This window comes from Zalophus californianus, chromosome 6 (genome assembly GCF_009762305.2).
Source record: "Zalophus californianus isolate mZalCal1 chromosome 6, mZalCal1.pri.v2, whole genome shotgun sequence".
NCBI lineage: Eukaryota > Metazoa > Chordata > Mammalia > Carnivora > Otariidae > Zalophus > Zalophus californianus.
Genome location: NC_045600.1, coordinates 142,712,817 through 142,733,810, shown reverse-complemented (window position 1 = coordinate 142,733,810; position 20,994 = coordinate 142,712,817). Strand labels below are relative to the sequence as shown.

Here is a 20,994-nt window from a genome sequence, read left to right as displayed (position 1 = left end):
GGAGAGGGAGAAGCAGGCTCCCCGCGAAGCAGGGAGCCCCCACTCGGGACTCAAACCCAGGTGCCCCCAATCGACACTTCTGATGTAAAATCAGAGAGACCCAGGGAAACTGGTGGCTCGGTTAAATATCTGCCTTCGGCTCAGGTCATGATCCTGGGTCCTGGGTTCGAGCCCTGATGAGTAGGGCTTCCTGCTCGGCGGGGGGTCTGCTGCTCTCTCTTTCTCTTCCTCTGCCTCTCCCCGCTGCTTGTGCTCTCTCTCTCAAATAAATAAAAATCTTAAAAATAAATAAAATAAATAAAATCAGACATACCTAGTTTTGAATCTTCGTTCTGTGACCCATTCTCCTTATCTATATTGACATTGAGTATTACCTGCTTTTAAGTCATGGCCAGGTTGGTTTAAAGGAAAAAAGAAATCTCATTATTGTTTAAAACTATATTATCTACACATTCAATGCAATCCCCATCAAAATACCATCCACTTTTTTCAAAGAAACGGAACAAATAATCCTAAAACTTGTATGGAACCAGAAGAGACCCCGAATAGCCAGAGGAATGTTGAAAAAGAAAAGCAAAGCTGGCGGCATCACGATTCCGGACTTCCAGCTCTGTTACAAAGCTGTCATCATCAAGACAGTATGGTACTGGCACAAAAACAGACACATAGATCAGTGGAACAGAATAGAGAGCCCAGAAATGGACCCTCAACTCTGTGGTCAGCTAATCTTTGACAAAGCAGGAAAGAATGTCCAATGGCAAAAAGACAGTCTCTTCAACAAATGGTGTTGGGAAAATTGGACAGGCACATGCACAAGAATGAAACTGGACCATTTCCTTACACCACAAACAAAAATAGACTCCAAATGGTTGAAAGACCTAAACGTAAGACAGCAGTCCATCAAAATCCTGAAGGAGAACACAGGCAGCAACCTCTTCGACCTCAGCCGCAGCAACTTCTTCCTAGAAACATCGCCAAAGGCAAAGGAAGCAAGGGCAGAAATGAACTATTGGGACTTCATCAAGATAAAAAGCTTTTGCACAGCAAAAGAAACAGTCCACAAAACCAAAAGACAACTGACAGAATCGGAGAAGATATTTGCAAATGACATATCAGATAAAGGGCTAGTACCCAAAATCTATAAAGAACTTATCCAACTCAACACCCAAAGAACAAATAATCCAATGAAGAAATGGGCAGAAGACATGAACAGACATTTTTCCCAAGAAGACATCCAAATGGCCAACAGACACATGAAAAAGTGCTCCACATCACTCGGCAAATCCAAATCAAAACCTCCATGAGATACCACCTCACACCAGTCATAATGGCTAAAATTAACAAGTCAGGAAACGACAGATGTTGGCAGGGATGCGGAGAAAGGGGAACCCTCCTACACTGTTGGTGGGAATGCAGACTGGTGCAACCACTCTGGAAAACAGTATGGTGGTTCCTCAAACAGTTGAAAATAGAGCTACCCTACAACCCAGCAATTGCACTACTGGGTATTTACCCCAAAGATACAAATGTAGGGATTCGAAGGGGTACGTGCACCCCAATGTTTATAGCAGCAATGTCCACAATAGCCACACTGTGGAAAGAGCCAAGATGTCCATCGACAGATGAATGGATAAAGCAGATGTGGTATATATATACACAATGGAATATTATGCAGCGATCAAAAGGAATGAGATCTTGCCATTTGCAACGACGTGGATGGAAATGGAGGGTGTTATGCTGAGTGAAATAAGTCAATCAGAGAAAGACATGTATCATATGACCTCACTGATATGAGGAATTCTTAATCTCAGGAAACAAACTGAGGGTTGCTGGAGTGGTGGGGGGGTGGGAGGGATGGGGCGACTGGGTGACAGACACTGGGGAGGGTATGTGTATGGTGAGCGCTGTGAATTGTGCAAGACTGTTGAATCACAGATCTGTACCACTGAAACAAATAATGCAATATATGTTAAGAAAAAAGAAGAAGATAGCAGGAAGGGAAGAATGAAGGGGGAGACGAACCATGAGAGACGATGGACTCTGAAAAACAAACTGAGGGTTCTAGAGGGGAGGGGGGTGGGGGGATGGGTTAGCCTGGTGATGGGTATTAAAGAGGGCACGTTCTGCGTGGAGCACTGGGTGTTATGCACAAACAATGAATCATGGAACACTGCATCCAAAACTAATGATGTGGGCGCCTGGGTGGCTCAGTCGGTTAAGCGACTGCCTTCAGCTCAGGTCATGATCCTGGAGTCCCGGGATGTGGGGGGATCGAGTCCCACATCGGGCTCCCTGCTCAGCAGGGAGTCTGCTTCTCCCTCTGACCCTCCCTCCTCTCATGTGTGCTCTCTCTCATTCTCTCTCTCAAATAAATAAAATCTTAAAAAAAAAAAGACAAAAAAAACTAATGATGTAATGTATGGTGATTAACATAACAATAAAAAATTTAAAGAGAAAAAACTATTTACTAGCCATTTGTATTTTTTCTTAACATTTATGACTTTTGTTTTTTCTATTGGGTATTCAAATTTTTCTTAAGGATTTATCATAAATGTTCTTATTTTCTCCCAATTTGTTTTTGTTGGAATCAGTGTTTTTTTCTTCAAACTTTTTTATTGACGTAGAACAGCCAAGTGATAAAGTGAACACACCTATAGAACCACACTTGCCATCAGGTTATGGTATGTTACCAGTACCCTAGAGCCTTCGTCATGCTCCTCCAAGTCCCTGATCTCCCTCCCAAAGGCGACTGTTTTCTGGCCTCTATAAATTAGTTTTGTCTGTTTTTGAACTTTTTTTCTTTAAGTTTTTATTTTAATCACCTGGTGCTTATCACTACAAATGTACTCCTTAGTCCCCATCACCTATTTCACCCACCTCCCCCACCTCCCTCTGGTCACCATCAGTTCTCTATAGTTAAGAGTCTGTTTCTTGGTTTGCCTCTCTCCTTTTTCCCCCCATGATCATTTGTTTTGTTTCTCAAATTCCACATATGAGTGAAATCATACGGTAATTGTCTTTCTCTGACTTGACTTATTTCACTTAACATTATACTGTCTAGCTCCATCGAGGTCATTGCAAATGGTAAGATTTCATTCTTTTTTATGGCTGAGTAGTATTCCTCTGTGTGTGTGTGTGTGTGTGTGTGTGTGTGTGTGTGTGTGTGTGTGTGTACCACGTCGTCATTCTTTTTTATGGCTGAGTAGTATTCCTCTGTGTGTGTGTGTGTGTGTGTGTGTGTGTGTGTGTGTGTGTGTGTACCACGTCGTCTTTATCCATTCATCAGTTTACAGACACTTGGGCTGCTTCCACATCTTGGGTAGTGTAGATAACGCTCCTATATACATAGGGGTGCATCTTTCCCTTTGAATTAGTGTTTTTGTATTCTTTGGGTAAATACCCAGTAGTGTGATTTGCTGGATTGTAGGGTAGCTCTATTTTTAACTTTTTGAGGAACCTCCATACTGTTTTCCAGAGTGGCTGCACCAATTTGCATTCCCACCAACAATGCAAGAGGGTTCCCCTTTCTCCACATCCTCACCAACACCTGTTGTTTCTTGTGTTGTTGATTTTAGCCATTCCGACAGATAGGAATCTCACTGTAGGTTTGATTTGCATTTCCCTGATGAAGAGTGATGTTGAGCATCTTTTCACGTGTCTGTTGGGCATCTGTATGTCGTCTTTGGAGAAATGTCTGTTCATGTCTTCTGTTTTTGAACCTTAATATAAAGGAAATGATACATACAGTATGTGTTCTTTGGTGTATGGCTTTTTCTCTTAACATGTAAATTCATTCCTGTGGTTGTGTGTGGGAGTTGCTCATTCTTTTTTTTTTAGCAGATAAACAGGAATTTATTAAAACCATTGTCTCCAACAATACAAAAATTAAATATTAAGGCATCTTTTACTCCCATCTTGGTATATGCAGCAAAGAGAAATGTTTTCAGTAGGAACCAGCACTTCTATTCAAATGCTTTTGAATGTATTTGTCAAATTTATTTTTATATTCTCCTATTCCACATATGGCTGAAAACTCATGGGCAAATACCATGACCCAAAGGAACAGGATGAACAGATACTCATTTACTAAAAAGAAGCGGTTCACCCTTGAAAAATAAAAAGGAACTACAAAGAATATTATGTAAAAGTTCAAATATTAGTATTTAAATTTCTCTGGAGCAATTTATGCTTCAGTAATTAAGAGAAAGAAGAGATGAAGACTTTATTAAGACGAGAAGTCTATTAATATGGATCGTGCCGCAGAGTAACTGTTTACTCAGTATTCTGATCCACTGGGGTGAGAGTTTCAAAAGGGCTTCCTACTCCTTTAAAAAATATCACATCCACTAGAATAAGGTCATATAAATTCACATTGATTATTTATTATTTCCCATTTTGTCCATTTACAAAGCTCAACCATCTTCATAATGTATACTAAACAGTAACATTTCACCTTTTATTAAGGCAAGTTTGTGAAAATAATTTAATACAAACAGATCTCTTCATGAACTTTCAGCTTAAAACGTTTTTTACATAAACATACAAAAAAATTCTGTTTTATAAAAAGCCACCTCAATACCAGAAAAGAGTAATGAAGGATTTTGAACCCAGTTTACTTCTTAAAGGATGTTCTTCCCTTGTCTTCAATTCCAAGTACTGTTCATCATCTTCAGCGCCAGTTTTGCTTAAATGCTTCATCACCACATCAACCCAGTTCCATTCTCGAGGCAGTTCTCCTTTGTGATCTGTTTTATCTGCCAGCTTACATTTCTGTGCTTTTGAAAGCTGTTCTTTCTTTTCTTTTTTCTTACTCGATGGGGCTGTATTAGGAGTTTCAACGGAGATGATACTGCTTATGGGTATCGTAGAATTCACGGGCTGATGAGTCTCCATGAATGCTCCTTATTGTCCTTGGCATATTCAAACAATGTGTAGGTCATGGCGGTCCCGAGATTGACCTCCACTGCTTCCTGTAACTTGGCTAATGTGCTCTGCTTTACAGCCGATGGTATGGTGTTGTTAAAAAAAGCATTCATAGATATAATTGGAGGTGTTTGGGGATATGTTTCTGTCCAGGAAATCTCTATTAAGAAGGCTTTGGGATCACCATTTTCACCTATCCTGTATTGAAATGACACTGGACTTAATTCCCGGAAGCTTTCATCTCCTTCATAAATAGGACGTAGAGCTTCCAGTTCCATCTCTTGGTCCTCGCTGGCACTCATTGCGCCGGTTGCGGCCCCCCGGGAGGGCGTCTGAGACAACGAGAAAGGGAGAGCAGTGGCCCCGAGCCCGGGGCGTGCCCCTTCCGAGCCCTGGGCCGCGGGAGGCACACCCCTCGCATGGCCGACGAGAGTCACGCGCGCCACCGGCCTGCGGCCCCGCGAAGCTGCCTGCGGGCGGTCTGTGGGCGGGGAGCCCGGGCCGCCGAGGGTGGGGCGTCGGGGCGACTCTGCTCATTCTTTTTCATTGCTGTATAATGTGTTGTATGAATGTGTCATGATTTATTTATGCTTTTTACTCTTGAACATCTGAGTTGTTTCTTTTTGGAGGCCATTAAGAACATTCTTGTACTTGTCACTCAGGGTACACATGTAAACATTTCTGTTGAGTATTATACGAGTGGAATTGTTAGGTCATTATGTTCAGCATTAGTAGATCCGGCCAGATGTTGCCCAGAGTGATTGTAACAGTTCATGCTCAACTGCCGAGTTAAGAGAGTTATTCTAGTTGCCCCACATCCTCTCCAAAATTTGGTATTGTCTGTTTTTGTAGTTTTAGTCATTTGGTGGGATGAGGACATACTTTATTGTGGTTTTAATTTTGTGTCTCTGACAGTTAATGATGTTGAATGTGCCAATAAGTGGATATCCCTATTCACGTCCTTAGTTTCTTTGTTGATTTTTAAGAGTTTTATATATTCTGGATACAAGTTTTCTGTCAGATATTTTGTATTGCTCATGTGGATTGCCTTTTTATTAATGCTGTCTTTTTTTAAATTTATCATTTGAAGTATAGTAGATGCACAGTGCTATATTAGTTTCAGGTGTACAACATAGTGATTCAACAATTCTGTACATTACTCAGTGCTCATCCTGACAAGTATAGCCACCATCTGTCACCATGCAATGTTATAATATTATTGACTATATTCTCTATGCTGTTCTTCTCATCACTGTGACTTACTTATTTTATAACTGGAAGTTTGTACATCTTAATCTCCTCCACCCATTTTGCTCATCCCCTCTGACCTCTCCCCTCTGGCAACAGCAGTTTGTTTTCTGTATTTAAAAGCCTTTTTAGGGATGCCTGCGTGGCTCAGTCAGTTAAGCGTCTGCCTTCAGCTCAGGTCAGGATCTTGAGGTGTGGGATCGAGCCCCGCATGGGGCTCCCTGCTCAGCGGGGCGTCTGCTTCTCCCTCTGCCTCGTCCCCTGGCTTGTGCTCTCTCTCGTGCTCATTCTCTTTCTCTCTCAAATAAATACATAAAATCTTTGAAAAAAGAAAAAAGAGCCTATTTACTTTTGTGTTTGTTCATTAGTTTTTTAGAGTCCACATAAGTGAAATCATATGGTATTTGTCTTTGGCTTATTTTACTTAGTAGAATACCTTCTCGGCCCATCCATGTTGTTGCAAATGGCAAGATCTCATTTTTTTTTTTTTTGTAGTGGCTGAGTAATATTCTATGGTCATAATATAGACCACATCTTATCCTTTTGTCTGTCATTGGATCCTTGGGTTGCTTCTGTATCTTGGCTTTTGATAAATAGAAAATCTTAGTTTTAATGAAGTTAATTTATCCATCTTTTTCTTTAGTAAGGTGAAGGCTTTCTGTGTGTTCTTGAAGAAATTTGCCATTCTCAAGGTTATTAAGATACTCTCTGAAGTTCTCTTCAAGGAGTTTTAATATTTTACATGTAACATTTAGATCTATAAACCAATTGGCTTTTTGGCTTTTTGTATTGTTTTCTCACACTTGTATATGGTATGAGGTAGAAGTTAAGATTCATTTTTTTTCCCCATGTAGCTATATATTAAAAAACTATCCTTGCCCCATACATTGCAGGGCCAACTTGGTTGTAAATCAGGAATTTTAATTAAATCTGTTTCTGGAGTGTTCTGTCCCACTGTTACATTTGTTTATTCTTGCACCAATTCTGCATAGTTTTACACCAGATCTTGAAATCTGGTAGTGAAAATTCTCCAGCTTTGTTCTTCTTCAAGATTATGTTGGCTGTTTTTGGTCTTTTTTGCATTTTCACATAAATAAATTTTTTACTCAGCTTGTCAATTTCCACCCCCCAAAAATTCATGGGATTTTGATTGGAATTGCATTGAATCTGTAGATTGGTGTGGAGATAATTGACATTTTTATAGTATTACTAGTCACTAATAATATTTACAATATTTTTATAATATTACTAGTCTGCTGAGAGTTTTATCATTAACTTCATCAACTGCTTCTCTTCTTTTCAGATAGTGATACAGTCGTTTTCCCCTTTATTTTTATTTTTTCAAATATGTAATTGACTTTATTAAGCAATGCATGAATTGGGCAGCATCCCATCTAGCAAGTAGAGAGATGCTCTTTGCTATATTTTCTTAATATGGTGAACTACACTGATTTTCCAAATTAAACCTACTTTGGGGGGCGCCCGGGTGGCTCAGTTTGTTAAGTGTCTGCCTTCAGCTCAGGTCATGATCCTGGAGTCCCAGGGTCGAGCCCCGCGTCAGGCTCCCTGCTCAGCGGGGAGTCTGCTTCTCCCTCTGATCTCTCCCCTCTCATGTGCTCTCTCTCTCATTCTCTCTCTCTCTCAAATAAATCTAAAACAAACAAACAAAAAAACCCACCTACTTTGGATTCCTTATATAAGCCAGACTTAGTTGTCATTCTTTATCCTATGTTACCAAATCCAGTTTGCTAAACTTTTAAAAATATTTTTATGACTACTTCATGAGAGAAGTTAGTCTATAATTTTCCTTTCTTGGAATGAAATTGTGAGATTTTGATTACCAAGTTTATGCTGGTCGCATACAAAAGTTAATGTTTCTTTTTTCAGTGTTCAAGGGTTTGTGTAAGATTGGTGTTGTTTTTTCCTTAAATGTTTAGGAAAATTCACCAGTGAGGTTATCTGGATCTAGAGTTTTCTTTGTGGAAGATTTTATTTGTTTGTTGTTGTTTTAAAGATTTTTTTATTTATTTGAGAGCACTATTAACACTTAACGTTCTATTAGATTAACCTCAAATGGATTTAGAAATCTCTAAAATTAAATACATACTAAAATTTTTCTACCTCACTGTTATTTTACATCTTCTGGATTTGAATTCACATTATTATGTGAAGTATTACAAAGTTAGGAATTGAAGTCCAGGTGCTTTTCCTGAGGGTGTGTTTTTATTTCTGCAGGTCCTGCTCAGTCTGGAATTTTGTCCGACCGTGAAGTGGTCAATCTGTTTCTTCATTTTACGGTCAATCCTAAGCCCCGAGTGGACTACATCGACCGGCCCCGGTGTTGCCTGCGGGGGAAGGAGTGCTGCATCAACAGGTTCCAGCAGGTGGAGAGCCGCTGGGGCTACAGCGGCACGAGCGACCGCATCAGGTAGCTGCCTCGCCACCAGCGCGGGCTCTCCTCTCCTCGTGTTGCAGGAGATCGCTGACCGGGTTTTCTTTCCGTCTTTGTCTGATACATTTCGGAGTTAGGACAGCAGCCAGGAGTCAGGGAGGTACAGCCAGACGTCTCCTCGCGGGACCGTGAGTGAGAGGGCCTCTCGGGAAACGAGAGAAGGTAGAAAGGCTCGGGGAGGGTTTCTGCGGCCTGGGTTCTGTTTGGACTGCCACGGCGGGCCAGCAGGCTCTGCACCTGAACTCAGCAAACGCTTGCTCTTCAGCGTTCCACATGAGCTTCCTCTTTGCACGGGACACAGCTCTGTGTCCAGTTACAAAAGCCTGAGTGGGGAGAACGATCGAGTCTTGAAAGACGCACGGATGTAACCCTGTTGAGGAATTTATCTTGCCGTTTTCTCTTTTCTTTAGGTTAAATATCAAAATAGAGTAAGTACCAGTTTTCATGAAATAGACCTTTTGGATTTTTACTTATTTAATGGCACTTTAGTATCAAACTAGGAACTAGTAATACATTTGTTAAAAAACAGAATTCCAAGGGGGAGGACTCATAAATTTGGGGTGAAAATAGAAGTAAATGCATTTGTTTACTATTTAATAATCATTCACGGTGAGAATATTATATGTGAAAATTTATGAGATGAGGCCAAAGCGTCACACAAAAGGACAGTAATAATGATCTACTTTTAATAAATAGAGTAAAAGTCAATGACTTAAGCATTCAACTCAAGTAGCTAGGAAATGAATAGCAAAAGAACAATAGAAAAGAGAAGGGAAATAGATAAATGTAGAAATTAATGAATTTAAAACTAGAATTAAGAAATCCGTAAGCTGGTTCCTTAAAATCAACAAAATAAATAAACCTCAAAAAATAGTAAAAGCAGAAAACATACGTTTAGAAATAATAATGGGGATATAATCATAGACTAAGGCAATTTTTATTTTAATTCTGAGTTTACTCTGTGCTAATAAATTGAACATCTTGATGGAATGGATCATTTTATAGGCCAATATAAATTATCAAAATTGACTGAAGAAGAAAGCCTGAATAGACCAATTTACCAGTGGAAGGAATTAAAAGTTATCAAAGAACTGTCCCTTCACAAGGTGGTTTTTACAGGTGAGTTTTATCAAACCTTCAAGGAACAGGTCATTTCCTTGAGCATTAAAAGAAGAAAGTACTTCTTGGTTAATTATTGAAAGAAGCGTAACCCTTATACAGTAGTCTGATGAGACAAAAACATTTCTAGATCAGTCTCATTGATACAGAAGAACTTCTACATAAGATATCAGTGGCTTAAATCTAGCAATACCTCAGAAAGATAGTACTGTATGAGCAAACAGCGTTTATTTGAAGACTGAAAAAATGGCTCAGTATTAGGAAATATATTAAATATCCATTCACCACAGTAGCATATCAAAGAAGAAAAGGAATTTGATTGTTTCAGTAGGTGTCAAAAAGACTTGATAAAATTTCACCTTCTGGGCGCCTGGGTGGCTCAGTTGGTTAAGCGACTGCCTTCAGCTCAGGTCATGATCCTGGAGTCCCGGGATCGAGTCCTGCATCGGGCTCCCTGCTTGGCAGGGAGTCTGCTTCTCCCTCTGACCCTCCCCCCCCCCATGTGCTTTCTGTCTCTCTCATTCTCTCTGTCTCAAATAAATAAATAAAATCTTTAAAAAAAAATTTTTCACCTTCCTTCCAGATGTAACTGTTAATAGACTTGGTCTAGAAAAATTCTTTAACGTGATAGACTATCAAAACCTCAAGATAGCAATGCTGGCTAGCCTTGCTGTGTTTCAGCCGTATTCTTCTAATTCTCGGTGATGTGATTTATTTATGATTGTCATAAAGGATAAGGAAATTAGAGCCTTGAGTACGGGAAAGGAAGAAGTCTTTGTCATTATTTGCAGATGACATTATCTACATTAGTACCAGTTCTCCCTTTTTTGTAATAAAATATTTTATATTCCCTCTTTAATAACCTGAAGAAATTCATAGACTGTATACTTCACACATTGTTTTTAATTACCATAATGACCTAATTGTAATGGAGCAGTAAATATAACTGAGATCAAATAAAATACGTACTTCAGGATGTAGGCACTAGAGCAGGACACACTAGAAGACAGACGGAAGCAGTCTGTCCGTGCGCACTAGCGTGCTGAGACAGCTACGTTTGCAGGGGACGGGTGTACCATACTAATGTGTCAAAAACCAGGAGCAGTGTTGCTGCCAATCATGTCATTTTTTTTAAAGGTTTCAGATAAAACAAAGAACAGTCAATCCTATTTATTTAGTTTCCAGATTGCAGCTCTCTGACTCACTAAAATTTATTTGTACTCCCCAAATCAATACTTGCAGTGCTTTCTTAAGTCACAGGAAAGATTTTCGTTGCCAGGAAGTGTGTACCTATTTGAGGTCACACCTGTGGGCATGTGAATCCTAACTCTGCACCTGTTGGTGGGTGGCCTCCGGCAAGTCACTAAACACTTCTGAACCTTTGTTTTCTCTTTTATAAAATAAAGAAAATGGAATCTACTAGGATGAGCTGTTTTTAGGATTATAACCCATGGGAGATGTGTCTGTGTTTGTGTATGTGTGTGTGTGTACACACACGTTCCCCCCAGGAGCAGTGGTTTGTAGTATTTGTGGCAACTTTATAGAATATGATTACTACAAATAACAAGAATTGACTGTGTAATATTTCCGCTATATATTAATCATCTCTTATAAAGGTCAGTGAATATTAAAATTGTCATAAAAAAATCTTTGAAACACTGTGTGATGCTGGGGACTTGAAGACCCCACTCTGCAAAGAGAACAGAGGGCTGGAGATAATCCCCTAATTCCTTCCTTTGCACAGACATAAGACACATCCTCTCTGCAGAAGTGGTCTTGCTTTATAACAACAACAAGCAAAAATCTTTGGTTTGTAAATAAAGTAGAATTAGGTTGAACTCTTGTAGTTATAAATGAATTTGTCACCTACATGAATTCTGATAGGACACTTGAAAGGTGATTGAGATTCTTTGTTTTGGGAGACTGTCCTAATCATTGCTGGCTCCTTCCAGTAGTGCCCCTAATCCTTTGTGAAAACAGAGCTTGGCCTTCTTGAGGACGGAACTCCTTTTGAGAACAGTGGGTCCATCTGGATAAACCTCAGGATCAGTAAAAATCTGTTAGAACCAGTGGAAGAGAATAGTGGCCACTTGTGAAATGTATATGCAAAAACCAATGATGTTCCTATGTGTCATCAGAATTCAGTTACAGAGATGGATGGTGGCAAGGGTTGAATGTGCTCAGTGCCACTGAAGTGCGCACTTAAAAATGGCTAAGATGGTATATTTTGTTGTATATTTTGGCACAATAAAAAAATGAAATTTAAGAATACTTAGATTTTCAGTTAAAATATTAAGTAAAAAATATCCCACTTATCATAGTGACAACATAAAGGAGCAGGAATAAATCCATTAAGAAACACACAGTGTAGTACCTTTATGAAGAACTAGAGAGCTTCGACTGGAGTCAGTGTCTTTCCAAACTAACCCCTGTATGTTATGCAATTCCTTTCAGAAGTCACATGTGTTTGGTACGGAGGAGTGGCTTGGCAAAGTTATTCTAAATTTAATCTGGAAGACTAGATGTTTCTCTTTTTAAAAGAGCAGCATGGATCGAAAGTGAAAAGTATTGTAAAGTGGAAATAAGTGTTGTATGGAACCTAACATAGATGAGCATTTAGAATATAAGGGAGGAAATTTAGAAGGGGAAGAAAGGATTAACCGCTGGGAAAATAAAGTTAGATCCTTTCTGATCCCATCTACAACTATTGGTATAAAGTTAAATTTTAACATTAAAAAAATGAAATCATGAGAGTGCTAGAGGAGGTAAATGTTACGATGGGGTGAGAGAGGCCTCTTTAAGCTTGGCAGAGATCATAATTTGACTACAGATAATCCAACATTTTTACTCCCAAAGCCACCATAAAGTTAATAAGTAAATGACAAACAGGTACTTTCCGTAATGGATATTTACTGATAAAGCTATATAACGTGGCCTTTCAAATCCACATGAGAAGGACATTCATCAGCAGAGAAAAGTGGGAAAAGAACATGAGTATTTCATTAAAGAGAAAATCCAGTAGATGGTAAGCATATGATCAAATGTTTTAACTCATCACTAATCAAAGAAATATAAATAGAATTTGTCAGTCATCAGTTTCTCAGTGGCACAAAGACATGAAAATACTCAGGATTGTGGAGCATGAGATAGAATCGATTTTTGTTCCCTGCGGGGTGGAAAGTGTACTAGTCTTTCCAGAAAGTAATTTGATAATGTTTATCTAAAGCCTTAAGAACATGCCTTTCATTTTCCTCAGCAATTCTACTTGTAGGAATTTATTCTAAGGACATAATTAAGGCCCTACAAGATTATTCATCAATGGCACTGTCGTATAATAACAAAATCACAAGTAACCTAGATTATCCAACAATGAGAAATTAGTTAAATATAGTGGACCAGTAGTAATCATTTACCTTTTTAAACGAAAAAGAAGCTGCAAAAAATATATGTGTGTGTGTGTGTGTGTGTGTGTGTGTGTGTGTGTATTCTGAGATGATTTTTAAAGTAATGTGTTCATAGAAAACAAGTCTTATTTTCCCATTGTTAAAAAATAGAACTTAAAGTCTGAGAAGAGAATGCACCAGAGGATAAATGGGGGCTATCTCTGGATAGTAGATTTAGAGATACTTTAAAATTGTCCTTGTTTGTTTAGCTGCATTTCCTAATTTTTTTTTTACAGAGAATATATTACTTTTTTAAAATAAGTAAAAACCCATATTATGAACAATATATTTAAAACTCTTAAGGCGGTCCTGGCCCTGGACTGTAGTGGGTAAGAGCATGGGCGTTTTGGCCCAAGCAGACCTGCAGTCGTGTCCCAGCAATGCCACGCTTTGTGACCCAGGCAAGCTAATTTCTCTAAACCTCAGTTTCTTCAGCTGTCAACACTGAGGATAATAAAAGCAGTACTGCCTTGTTGAGTTTATAGAGCTGTTATGATGATTAAAGGAAATAACTGATGTAAAATCTTGAAGGCCAGCACCTGGCCCAGGCAGGACTCGGTGTCCTGGTGCTCACTGTGCTGGAGTAGTGAGTATTGATGCTGCCACTGAAGAGGCCGAGGGTCCCTGCTTTATGTCACAGATGCTCGCTGGTCATACGGTCTCTCAGTGCTGCTTGTGCTTACTGTCAGTTTTTGTACATTCATAAAATGGAGTAAGGTGGTTCTAATTCTTAACTGTTATGACCAAACTGGACTTGCTAATTGTTGTAGTATGAGATCTCATTCTGATCCACCTGTGTAAATCAGGTCCTGACCCCGCGCTGCACACCGAGTTCTGTTATGGCAGCCGCTTCCTTCACAGCTCTGATCACAGCCTGGAATTACTGATTCCTTTGCTTACTTGCCTGTTACTAGCGACCTCCATTTGGCTACAGGTGCAGTGTGGGTAGACTAGCTTGTTGACCATTATTTCCCTGGTGCCAGGCCCAGGATCTAAATCTGACAGGCCCTGAGTAAGTATTCATCAAGCTGAGAAGTTGTTCTCGTTTGGGCCGCTGGGTTTCGGGCCTAATGGCTGACACATTTGTGATCATGAAGGAGATGGGCAAACATATTTGGACTAATACATCATTAAAATTATCATTACAACAAAAGTGGGTGTTTAGGTTAAATAATTTCCTTTGACTCTCAAAAATGTATAGTACAGGAAACAAATTCTACTTAAGTTAGCATTAAGTTAAAATTTACTCTAGAAAAGAGTTTTTTGGTAAACAGATAACACCTCCAAGGATATCAAATTTATGACAGTTTTCCTTTTTATGAGCAAAATTAGTTATTCCAGGTAACACTTAAAAGTTTTATAAGCCGTCAGAATATGAATACTTATTGAATTATGTGTATTATTTTATATTTGATTTCATTCTCAGGTTCACAGTTAATAGAAGAATCTCTATAGTCGGATTTGGTTTATATGGATCTATTCATGGTCCCACGGATTATCAAGTGAATATACAGGTATGCTTTCTTCCTCACTATATATAATCTTGAAATATAACAAACGTAATTTTACAATAAGATCTCATTTTGACAAAATCCAGATTTCAATGTAATTATCAAAGGTATCAGAAAGCCTAGAGAGTTCTGTTTTACAACCGATCAAGAGTGGTTTCAGAGGGCGCCTGGGTGGCTCAGTTGGTTAGGCGACTGCCTTCAGCTCAGGTCATGATCCTGGAGTCCCGGGATCGAGTCCCGCATTGGGCTCCCTGCTCGGCGGAGAGTCTGCTTCTCCCTTTGACCCTCCCCCCTCTCATGCTCTCTCTGTCTCATTCTCACTCTCAAATAAATAAATAAATAAAATCTTTTAAAAAAAAAAGGCGTGGTTTCAGAGAATTGGGGTCCTGGGGTCCTTCACAGAACCATTAGCATAGAAGGGGAGCTCTCCTTTCTCCAGGGAACACTTCTGTCGGTCATTCCTGCTGTGCATTGGCTGTCTTAAAACATCCGCCAGCTTTTTCCATGGCACTTCGAACACCAGGGCTTGAAACTGTTTAATTTCTCAAAACTATGAACACCTTCTGATTCCTGATTGTCTGACTAGACCCTGCCTCAAGCTTTAGATCTGCTCCATCTCAGTTCTTAATCCAGAAGAAAGTTAAATACCTCTCACATTCCCTTCCAGTAAACCAGTGTTTTCCCACTATTGTGATTACACACCCCAGTTAGTAAAATTGTTTTCGAAACACATCTATGCTGGACTTGTATTTACAAACTATGCACGTGTAATACTGTACTTTGATATTATGCATAAGTTAAAACAAAGTATAGAAATGAGAAAAGGAAGTAAACAGTGAAAACTTTTATCTGTAGAAAATAACTTTCTCGGGGTGCCTGGGTGGCTCAGTCAGTCATTTAAGCATCTGCCTTCGGCTCAGGTCACGATCCCAGGGTCCTGGGATCGAGCCCCGCATTGGGCTCCCTGCTCAGTGGGAGGCCTGCTTCTCCCTCTCCCACTCCCCCTGCTTGTGTTCCCTCTCTTACTGTGTGTCTCTCTGTCAAATAAATAAATAAAACCTTTAAAAAAATTCTCTAAAATGTTATTAATATATTAGTTTTAATAGTAAAAACCTTGGTGAACTTTATGTTCAAAATGCATCATTAGTTTTCAAAATATGGAACAATTCAAAGGTCTGATTTGATGACAGTTGAAAGAGATTCCTCACTACCTCACAAAGATCCCTTGCTTCAAAAGGAAGAATCATATTATTGTCTCTGCTCATGACATCATGCTCATTGTCTAATCCTGTCTACTAAAGTTATATTGAAATTCAGCTGGGGCGCCTGGGTGGTGCAGTCAGGCCCCCGACTCTTGGTTTTGGCTTGGGTTGTGAGATGGAGCCCCGTGTTGGGCTCTGCGCTCAGTGTGGAGTCTGCTTGGGATTCTCCCTCTCTGTCCTTCCCACTCATTCTCTCTCTCTCTCTCGAATAAACAAATAAATATTAAAAAAAATTTTAGCTGATGGTCCCCTGGCTGGCTCAGTCAGAAGAGTATGCACCTCTTGATCTTGGAGCTATGCATTCGAGCCCCTCGGGTGTAGAGAATAAATAAATAAATACTTTAAAAAAACGAAATCAGCTGATAAATTTACATCAGTTGTGTCAATTTGTCACTCTTACAAACCAATTAGAAAGTGACCTTTTTTTTTTTAAGATTTATTTATTTGAGAGAGAGAGCATGAGCAGGGGCAGGAGCAGAGGGAGAAGCAGACTCTCTTGAACAGGGAGCCTGACATGGGGCTCGATCCCAGGACCCTGGGACTGTGACCTGAGCTGAAGGCAGACACTTAACCGACTGAGCCACCCAGTCACCCCAGAAAGTGATATTTTTAACAAATAGGTTCCAAATGCATTGAAATTGTTTATTTGAAAGATTTTAAAGGTTAGAAAATGTTATTTTTTGTGTGTTAAATGCAGTAAAACCACAGCAAACCTCTGAGGGGTATAAAAGCTTTTCATGATAACTCCTCATTTCACTTTGTAAGGAGTATTAAGATCCTATCCCAGTAGGATCCATGAACCCAGTTAAGCAGGCTGAATAATCTTCAGACCTGAGAGAGGGCATCAGGGATATAGGTATTATATTGAAATGGAAAAATATAAAAACTCTAAGTAAAATGAGTAGAAATAGGACTTGTCTTTACTTTCTTCCCCCAGTGGCTAGCGTCACACACCCTCCAGATCCACCACCAGATAGACCGTCCTGGGTCTGGGTCTCAGCTCCACCGCCTCGAGGTGTGATGGTGGGCAAGTTATATAGTGTCCCCCAGCCTCAGTTTCCTTGTCTGCGGTGGCAGCCGTGTTGCCCACCGTACAGCTTTGTGAGAGGGGATGCGTGTGAAGTGTTTGCCACGTGGTCTTTCGCTGGTATTGCTGGAATTTCTAATGGTATTCTCACAGCAGCCTTAGAAAGAAGGCAAAGAAAGATTCCCGCAAGTGAAACAATAAAACTGGGGCTCAGAGAAGTGCGCGGTTGTTGTGGATTATACTGCTGCCCACCACCAGATCCTGGGGCCTACTGCTTGACCCCGGGACACCAGCATGCCACAGTTTTAAGTGTTTTTGTTTTGTTTTGTTTTTTTGTAAAGATCTTATTTATTTATTTGACAGAGCGCAAGCAGAGAGAGGCAGAGGGAGAAGCAGGCTTCCCGCTGAGCAGGGAGCCTGATGCGGGGCACGATCCCAGGAGATCATGACCTGAGCCGAAGGCAGATGCTTAACAGACTGAGCCACCCAGGCACCCCAGTTTTAAGTTTTTTATGGAACTGTGATAAACATTTAGAAAGGTACACATATTTCTAAGTGGTACATGTGGCTCGCTTTTCACACACTGAACACAGTTGTGCAGCCAGCAGCCAGATCAAGGAACAGGACATCAGGTGCCCCGGGAGTCCTCTTGTGATCTTTCCGGTCACTAGCCCTGCAGAGGTGACCACTCTCCTGTGTTTATCGGATGTAAATGAAAAGGCAGGTCTCTGAGCCTCAGCCTCTGCATGTGCTGTTCCCTCGCGTGGACCTTTGTAACCTGGTAAGCTCTGGAGCTTTTAAAGTTCTCTGTGCAGCCTCACCCCTTTCTGACAAAATAAAATTCTCCTCCATTGAGCAGCCTCACCTTACGTGTAGCTCTTACTGCAAGCACTGTACTGAATTGTCACTGCACACACGCCTAGGGACGAAAAGCTCCTTGAGAGTGTGTCCTCCTCTGCCTGGCACAGATTATGGGACTAAATTGAAGACACAGGATTTTCACATTTTCCATATCTGTGTATCTGAATATTGCATATCAGGTCATTTTAATTTCAGTAAATAACATTTAGACGTAGGAAATGCTGTGAGAATTTTCTAGTGGCAAGACACAGGCTAGCAAGGAGTAAAGGCCCATTTTCCTCAGTATCTAAAATCCGGGGGCTCTAAAAACCAGTAACCCGAGCCGTGTGTCTTCTGTGGAAGCCCCTCTGTCCTGCCGCCGAGCCCCAGTTAGCTGGCATCCTCCCTGCCATTGACAGCCTATTAGAGACATCTCGGGGGGTTAGAGGTAAGTCCAGAAGAATTACACAACAGAGATGCAGTCGCTATTCCTCAGGGCTCCATATTCCTTTCTGTGAAACCTGGCTTCAGTTGATGTAACTGAAGTTTAACTTCTCTTTGAAAAATTACAGATCATTGAATATGAAAAAAAACAAACCCTGGGACAAAATGATACTGGATTCAGTTGTGATGGGACTGCTAACACATTCAGGGTCATGTTCAAAGAACCTATAGAGATCCTGCCCAACGTGTGCTACACAGCATGCGCGACACTCAAAGTAAGTCTTCCAGACTGTTCCAGAGGGTGAACTGGTGGGTTTCCTCTTGCATGTTACAGAGTGGTTTTCCATAGAAGCTGAGAGTCCCTGCCAATAAAGCCTTTAGGAAGAGGGGGAAAGAAGGAAGCTGAGAGTTAAAGTACTCCCCACTGCTTTGACAAAGAAGTGCTTCTCAGCACAGCTCTATTCTGAAATGTTCTTCACAAGAAGTAGCCCTTTGCTTGAGTAGGAGTTTGAATGTTTGACAGAAGGTAAAATAATTATTTTATTAAAACCATTTAACTGTTGTCTAAAAGCTGACTTCTACATTCAGTATTTTTAATCATTAACTGGCTTTGTAGCAAAAAACTTCATTTTTCATGAAATGGTTTAACATAAAGTTTCATATAAGAACTATAATGAAATATAATAGATCGTTAATCTAATTAAAACACCACATTAAATTGAGTGCTTATTAAATGAAAATTACTCATGAACCTTTTGTTCTCATTTAGGGTCCAGATTCCCACTATGGCACAAAAGGATTGAAGAAAGTCGTGCATGAGACACCTACTGCTAGCAAGACTGTTTTTTTCTTTTTCAGTTCCCCTGGCAATAATAATGGCACTTCAATAGAAGATGGACAAATACCAGAAATAATATTTTATACATAATTCAGCATTCTGATACATCTTGGCTAAATAGTACCATACCATCTAGTCTCAAAGGCATAAAAAACTGGCCACAAAAAATAGTTTGTCATGAATATTTAAAGTTTTAAGATAAGAAACATTTTAGTTTCTTAGAGGAGATAAAGAATGTTGATTTAAATCCCTGCATGGTTTAAAAGCAGATTTTCCATTTTCTTATAACCTTAGGGGAAAAGAGAACTGGGCGTTAACTATTTAAAAAGAAAAAAAAAAAAACGCAGGTCTTTAAGCTTTATCTTGTATAATTTCATAGATCAGCTGACTCATGGTCTTTCCACAGTTTCATAGAAAGATTTTTGTTTCAGACAGCTGGTTTTGTTGTTGATGTTGTTTTAACTGTTGTGAAGGTTAGATGAGTTGGACTTACAGGCTTATCTATTCTGAAGGTTACATGAGATGAGATGGGTCAGTATTCCTAAAGAATTCCCATTAATTCACATAACTAATTTCAAAGAAAACTGACCTTGTATTTGGAGTTTTGAAGTATCTGGTTGTTAGCATTCAGAATATTGCTAGAAGTAGGCCTAATAAATGCCCAAGAACATTCTCAATGTATTTACAAAAAAGGATATTTTGTAACAGTATATAGTCATGTTACATAGTACAGTTTTAAACTATAAATGGAGTTTGTACAGATTCACAATAATGTGACATAAACGGAGGGTCTAAAGGTAGAGTCTGAGACCGGATTCTTTATCACTAATCTGCACCACTGTACTCGTGTGTCTGTATGGGGAACACTCCTGAGAATGCCCGAGATTGAGATGGCGCAGCTGGTGGCGACCGGCCAACCAGCATCAGTTCAACATTGGGGCGATAATCTTACATAACAAGAAACTGAATAAAATACTGACTTTTCTAACAACTACTTTGAAATTTTAAAGATAACCAACAGAATCACTCCTGCTGAAAAGTATACTTTCTGTCACCTACACAGTTCTACCCAAGAAGTAAGATATGTTTCATATTTATGACCTCACTCATGTCACAGGTACAGCTGTATTAGGAGGGGATAGGAAGTATACCTGGTAGAACAACATTTGTATACTTTTTTATAAAGCAAAATTTTTATATAAATAACATTCTCTTTTTCCCTCAAAAGTGATTATCTTGTTAAAAAAAAAAGCTTATGTGTAATTAAGTTTAAGATATATCAAATAGTTTTGGAAGATGGTTAAAAATCACAATTCTTTTAAGTAACAACTTAAGAATTGAGGTTTTCTAAATAGTAATTAGGACAAAAATTTTTCATCTAAAATAGCACTTCATTTTATATTTTTAAGAAGGTAGTGAGGTGTGTTGGTGGCAGAGGTCTCAAAATTGCTGAAGAAGGGACATTTTTCTATCTCTGGTGTCTTACGGATGTAAACCTCAGTTAACTGGAATATCTATGAAATGTGTGTGGTTCTGGTTGACTAAAGATTAACCAGCAAATACCCTGTAGTAACCATTATGGAAAGTACTTCTACCTTGTAAAGTATGGTATGCCCTGGGTTAGTAAGTTAATGTTTTTTTGACATTTGAGGCATTTCAAATGCTTTTCAAGTATGTTGCACTGAACAATGATTGTAACTGAAGGTAACTATAGAAGGGATAAGAAACGGAACTGTTCGCTGATATGGGATGTCCCCTGGAATTTTTAAAAAAATAAATATTATCCTTTTATTTTTTTGTCATTTGTCTTTTTTTTCCCCTGGAAGTTGAGTACAAGACACCATTTTGGGACAAGGATTCTAGTTAATTGAGGTTTAACCTTATTTT

At 39.5% G+C, this 20,994-nt stretch overlaps 1 protein-coding gene and 1 pseudogene across 1 annotated transcript in view; one reads left to right on the top strand and one right to left on the bottom strand.

The window, feature by feature from the left end:
- The window catches only part of BTBD1 (BTB domain containing 1), a 46,776-nt gene extending 25,884 nt beyond the window's left edge, over positions 1-20,892 (top strand). The window contains exons 5-8 of the mRNA XM_027569146.2: positions 8,407-8,599; positions 14,612-14,699; positions 18,398-18,544; positions 19,039-20,892. Of these exons, the coding sequence (XP_027424947.1) occupies positions 8,407-8,599; positions 14,612-14,699; positions 18,398-18,544; positions 19,039-19,197 (587 nt within the window). The 3' untranslated portion in view covers positions 19,198-20,892. The remainder of the gene's footprint in view (positions 1-8,406; positions 8,600-14,611; positions 14,700-18,397; positions 18,545-19,038) is intronic.
- LOC113908756 lies at positions 4,396-5,228 on the bottom strand (annotated as a pseudogene).
- Positions 20,893-20,994: the final 102 nt, after the last annotated feature.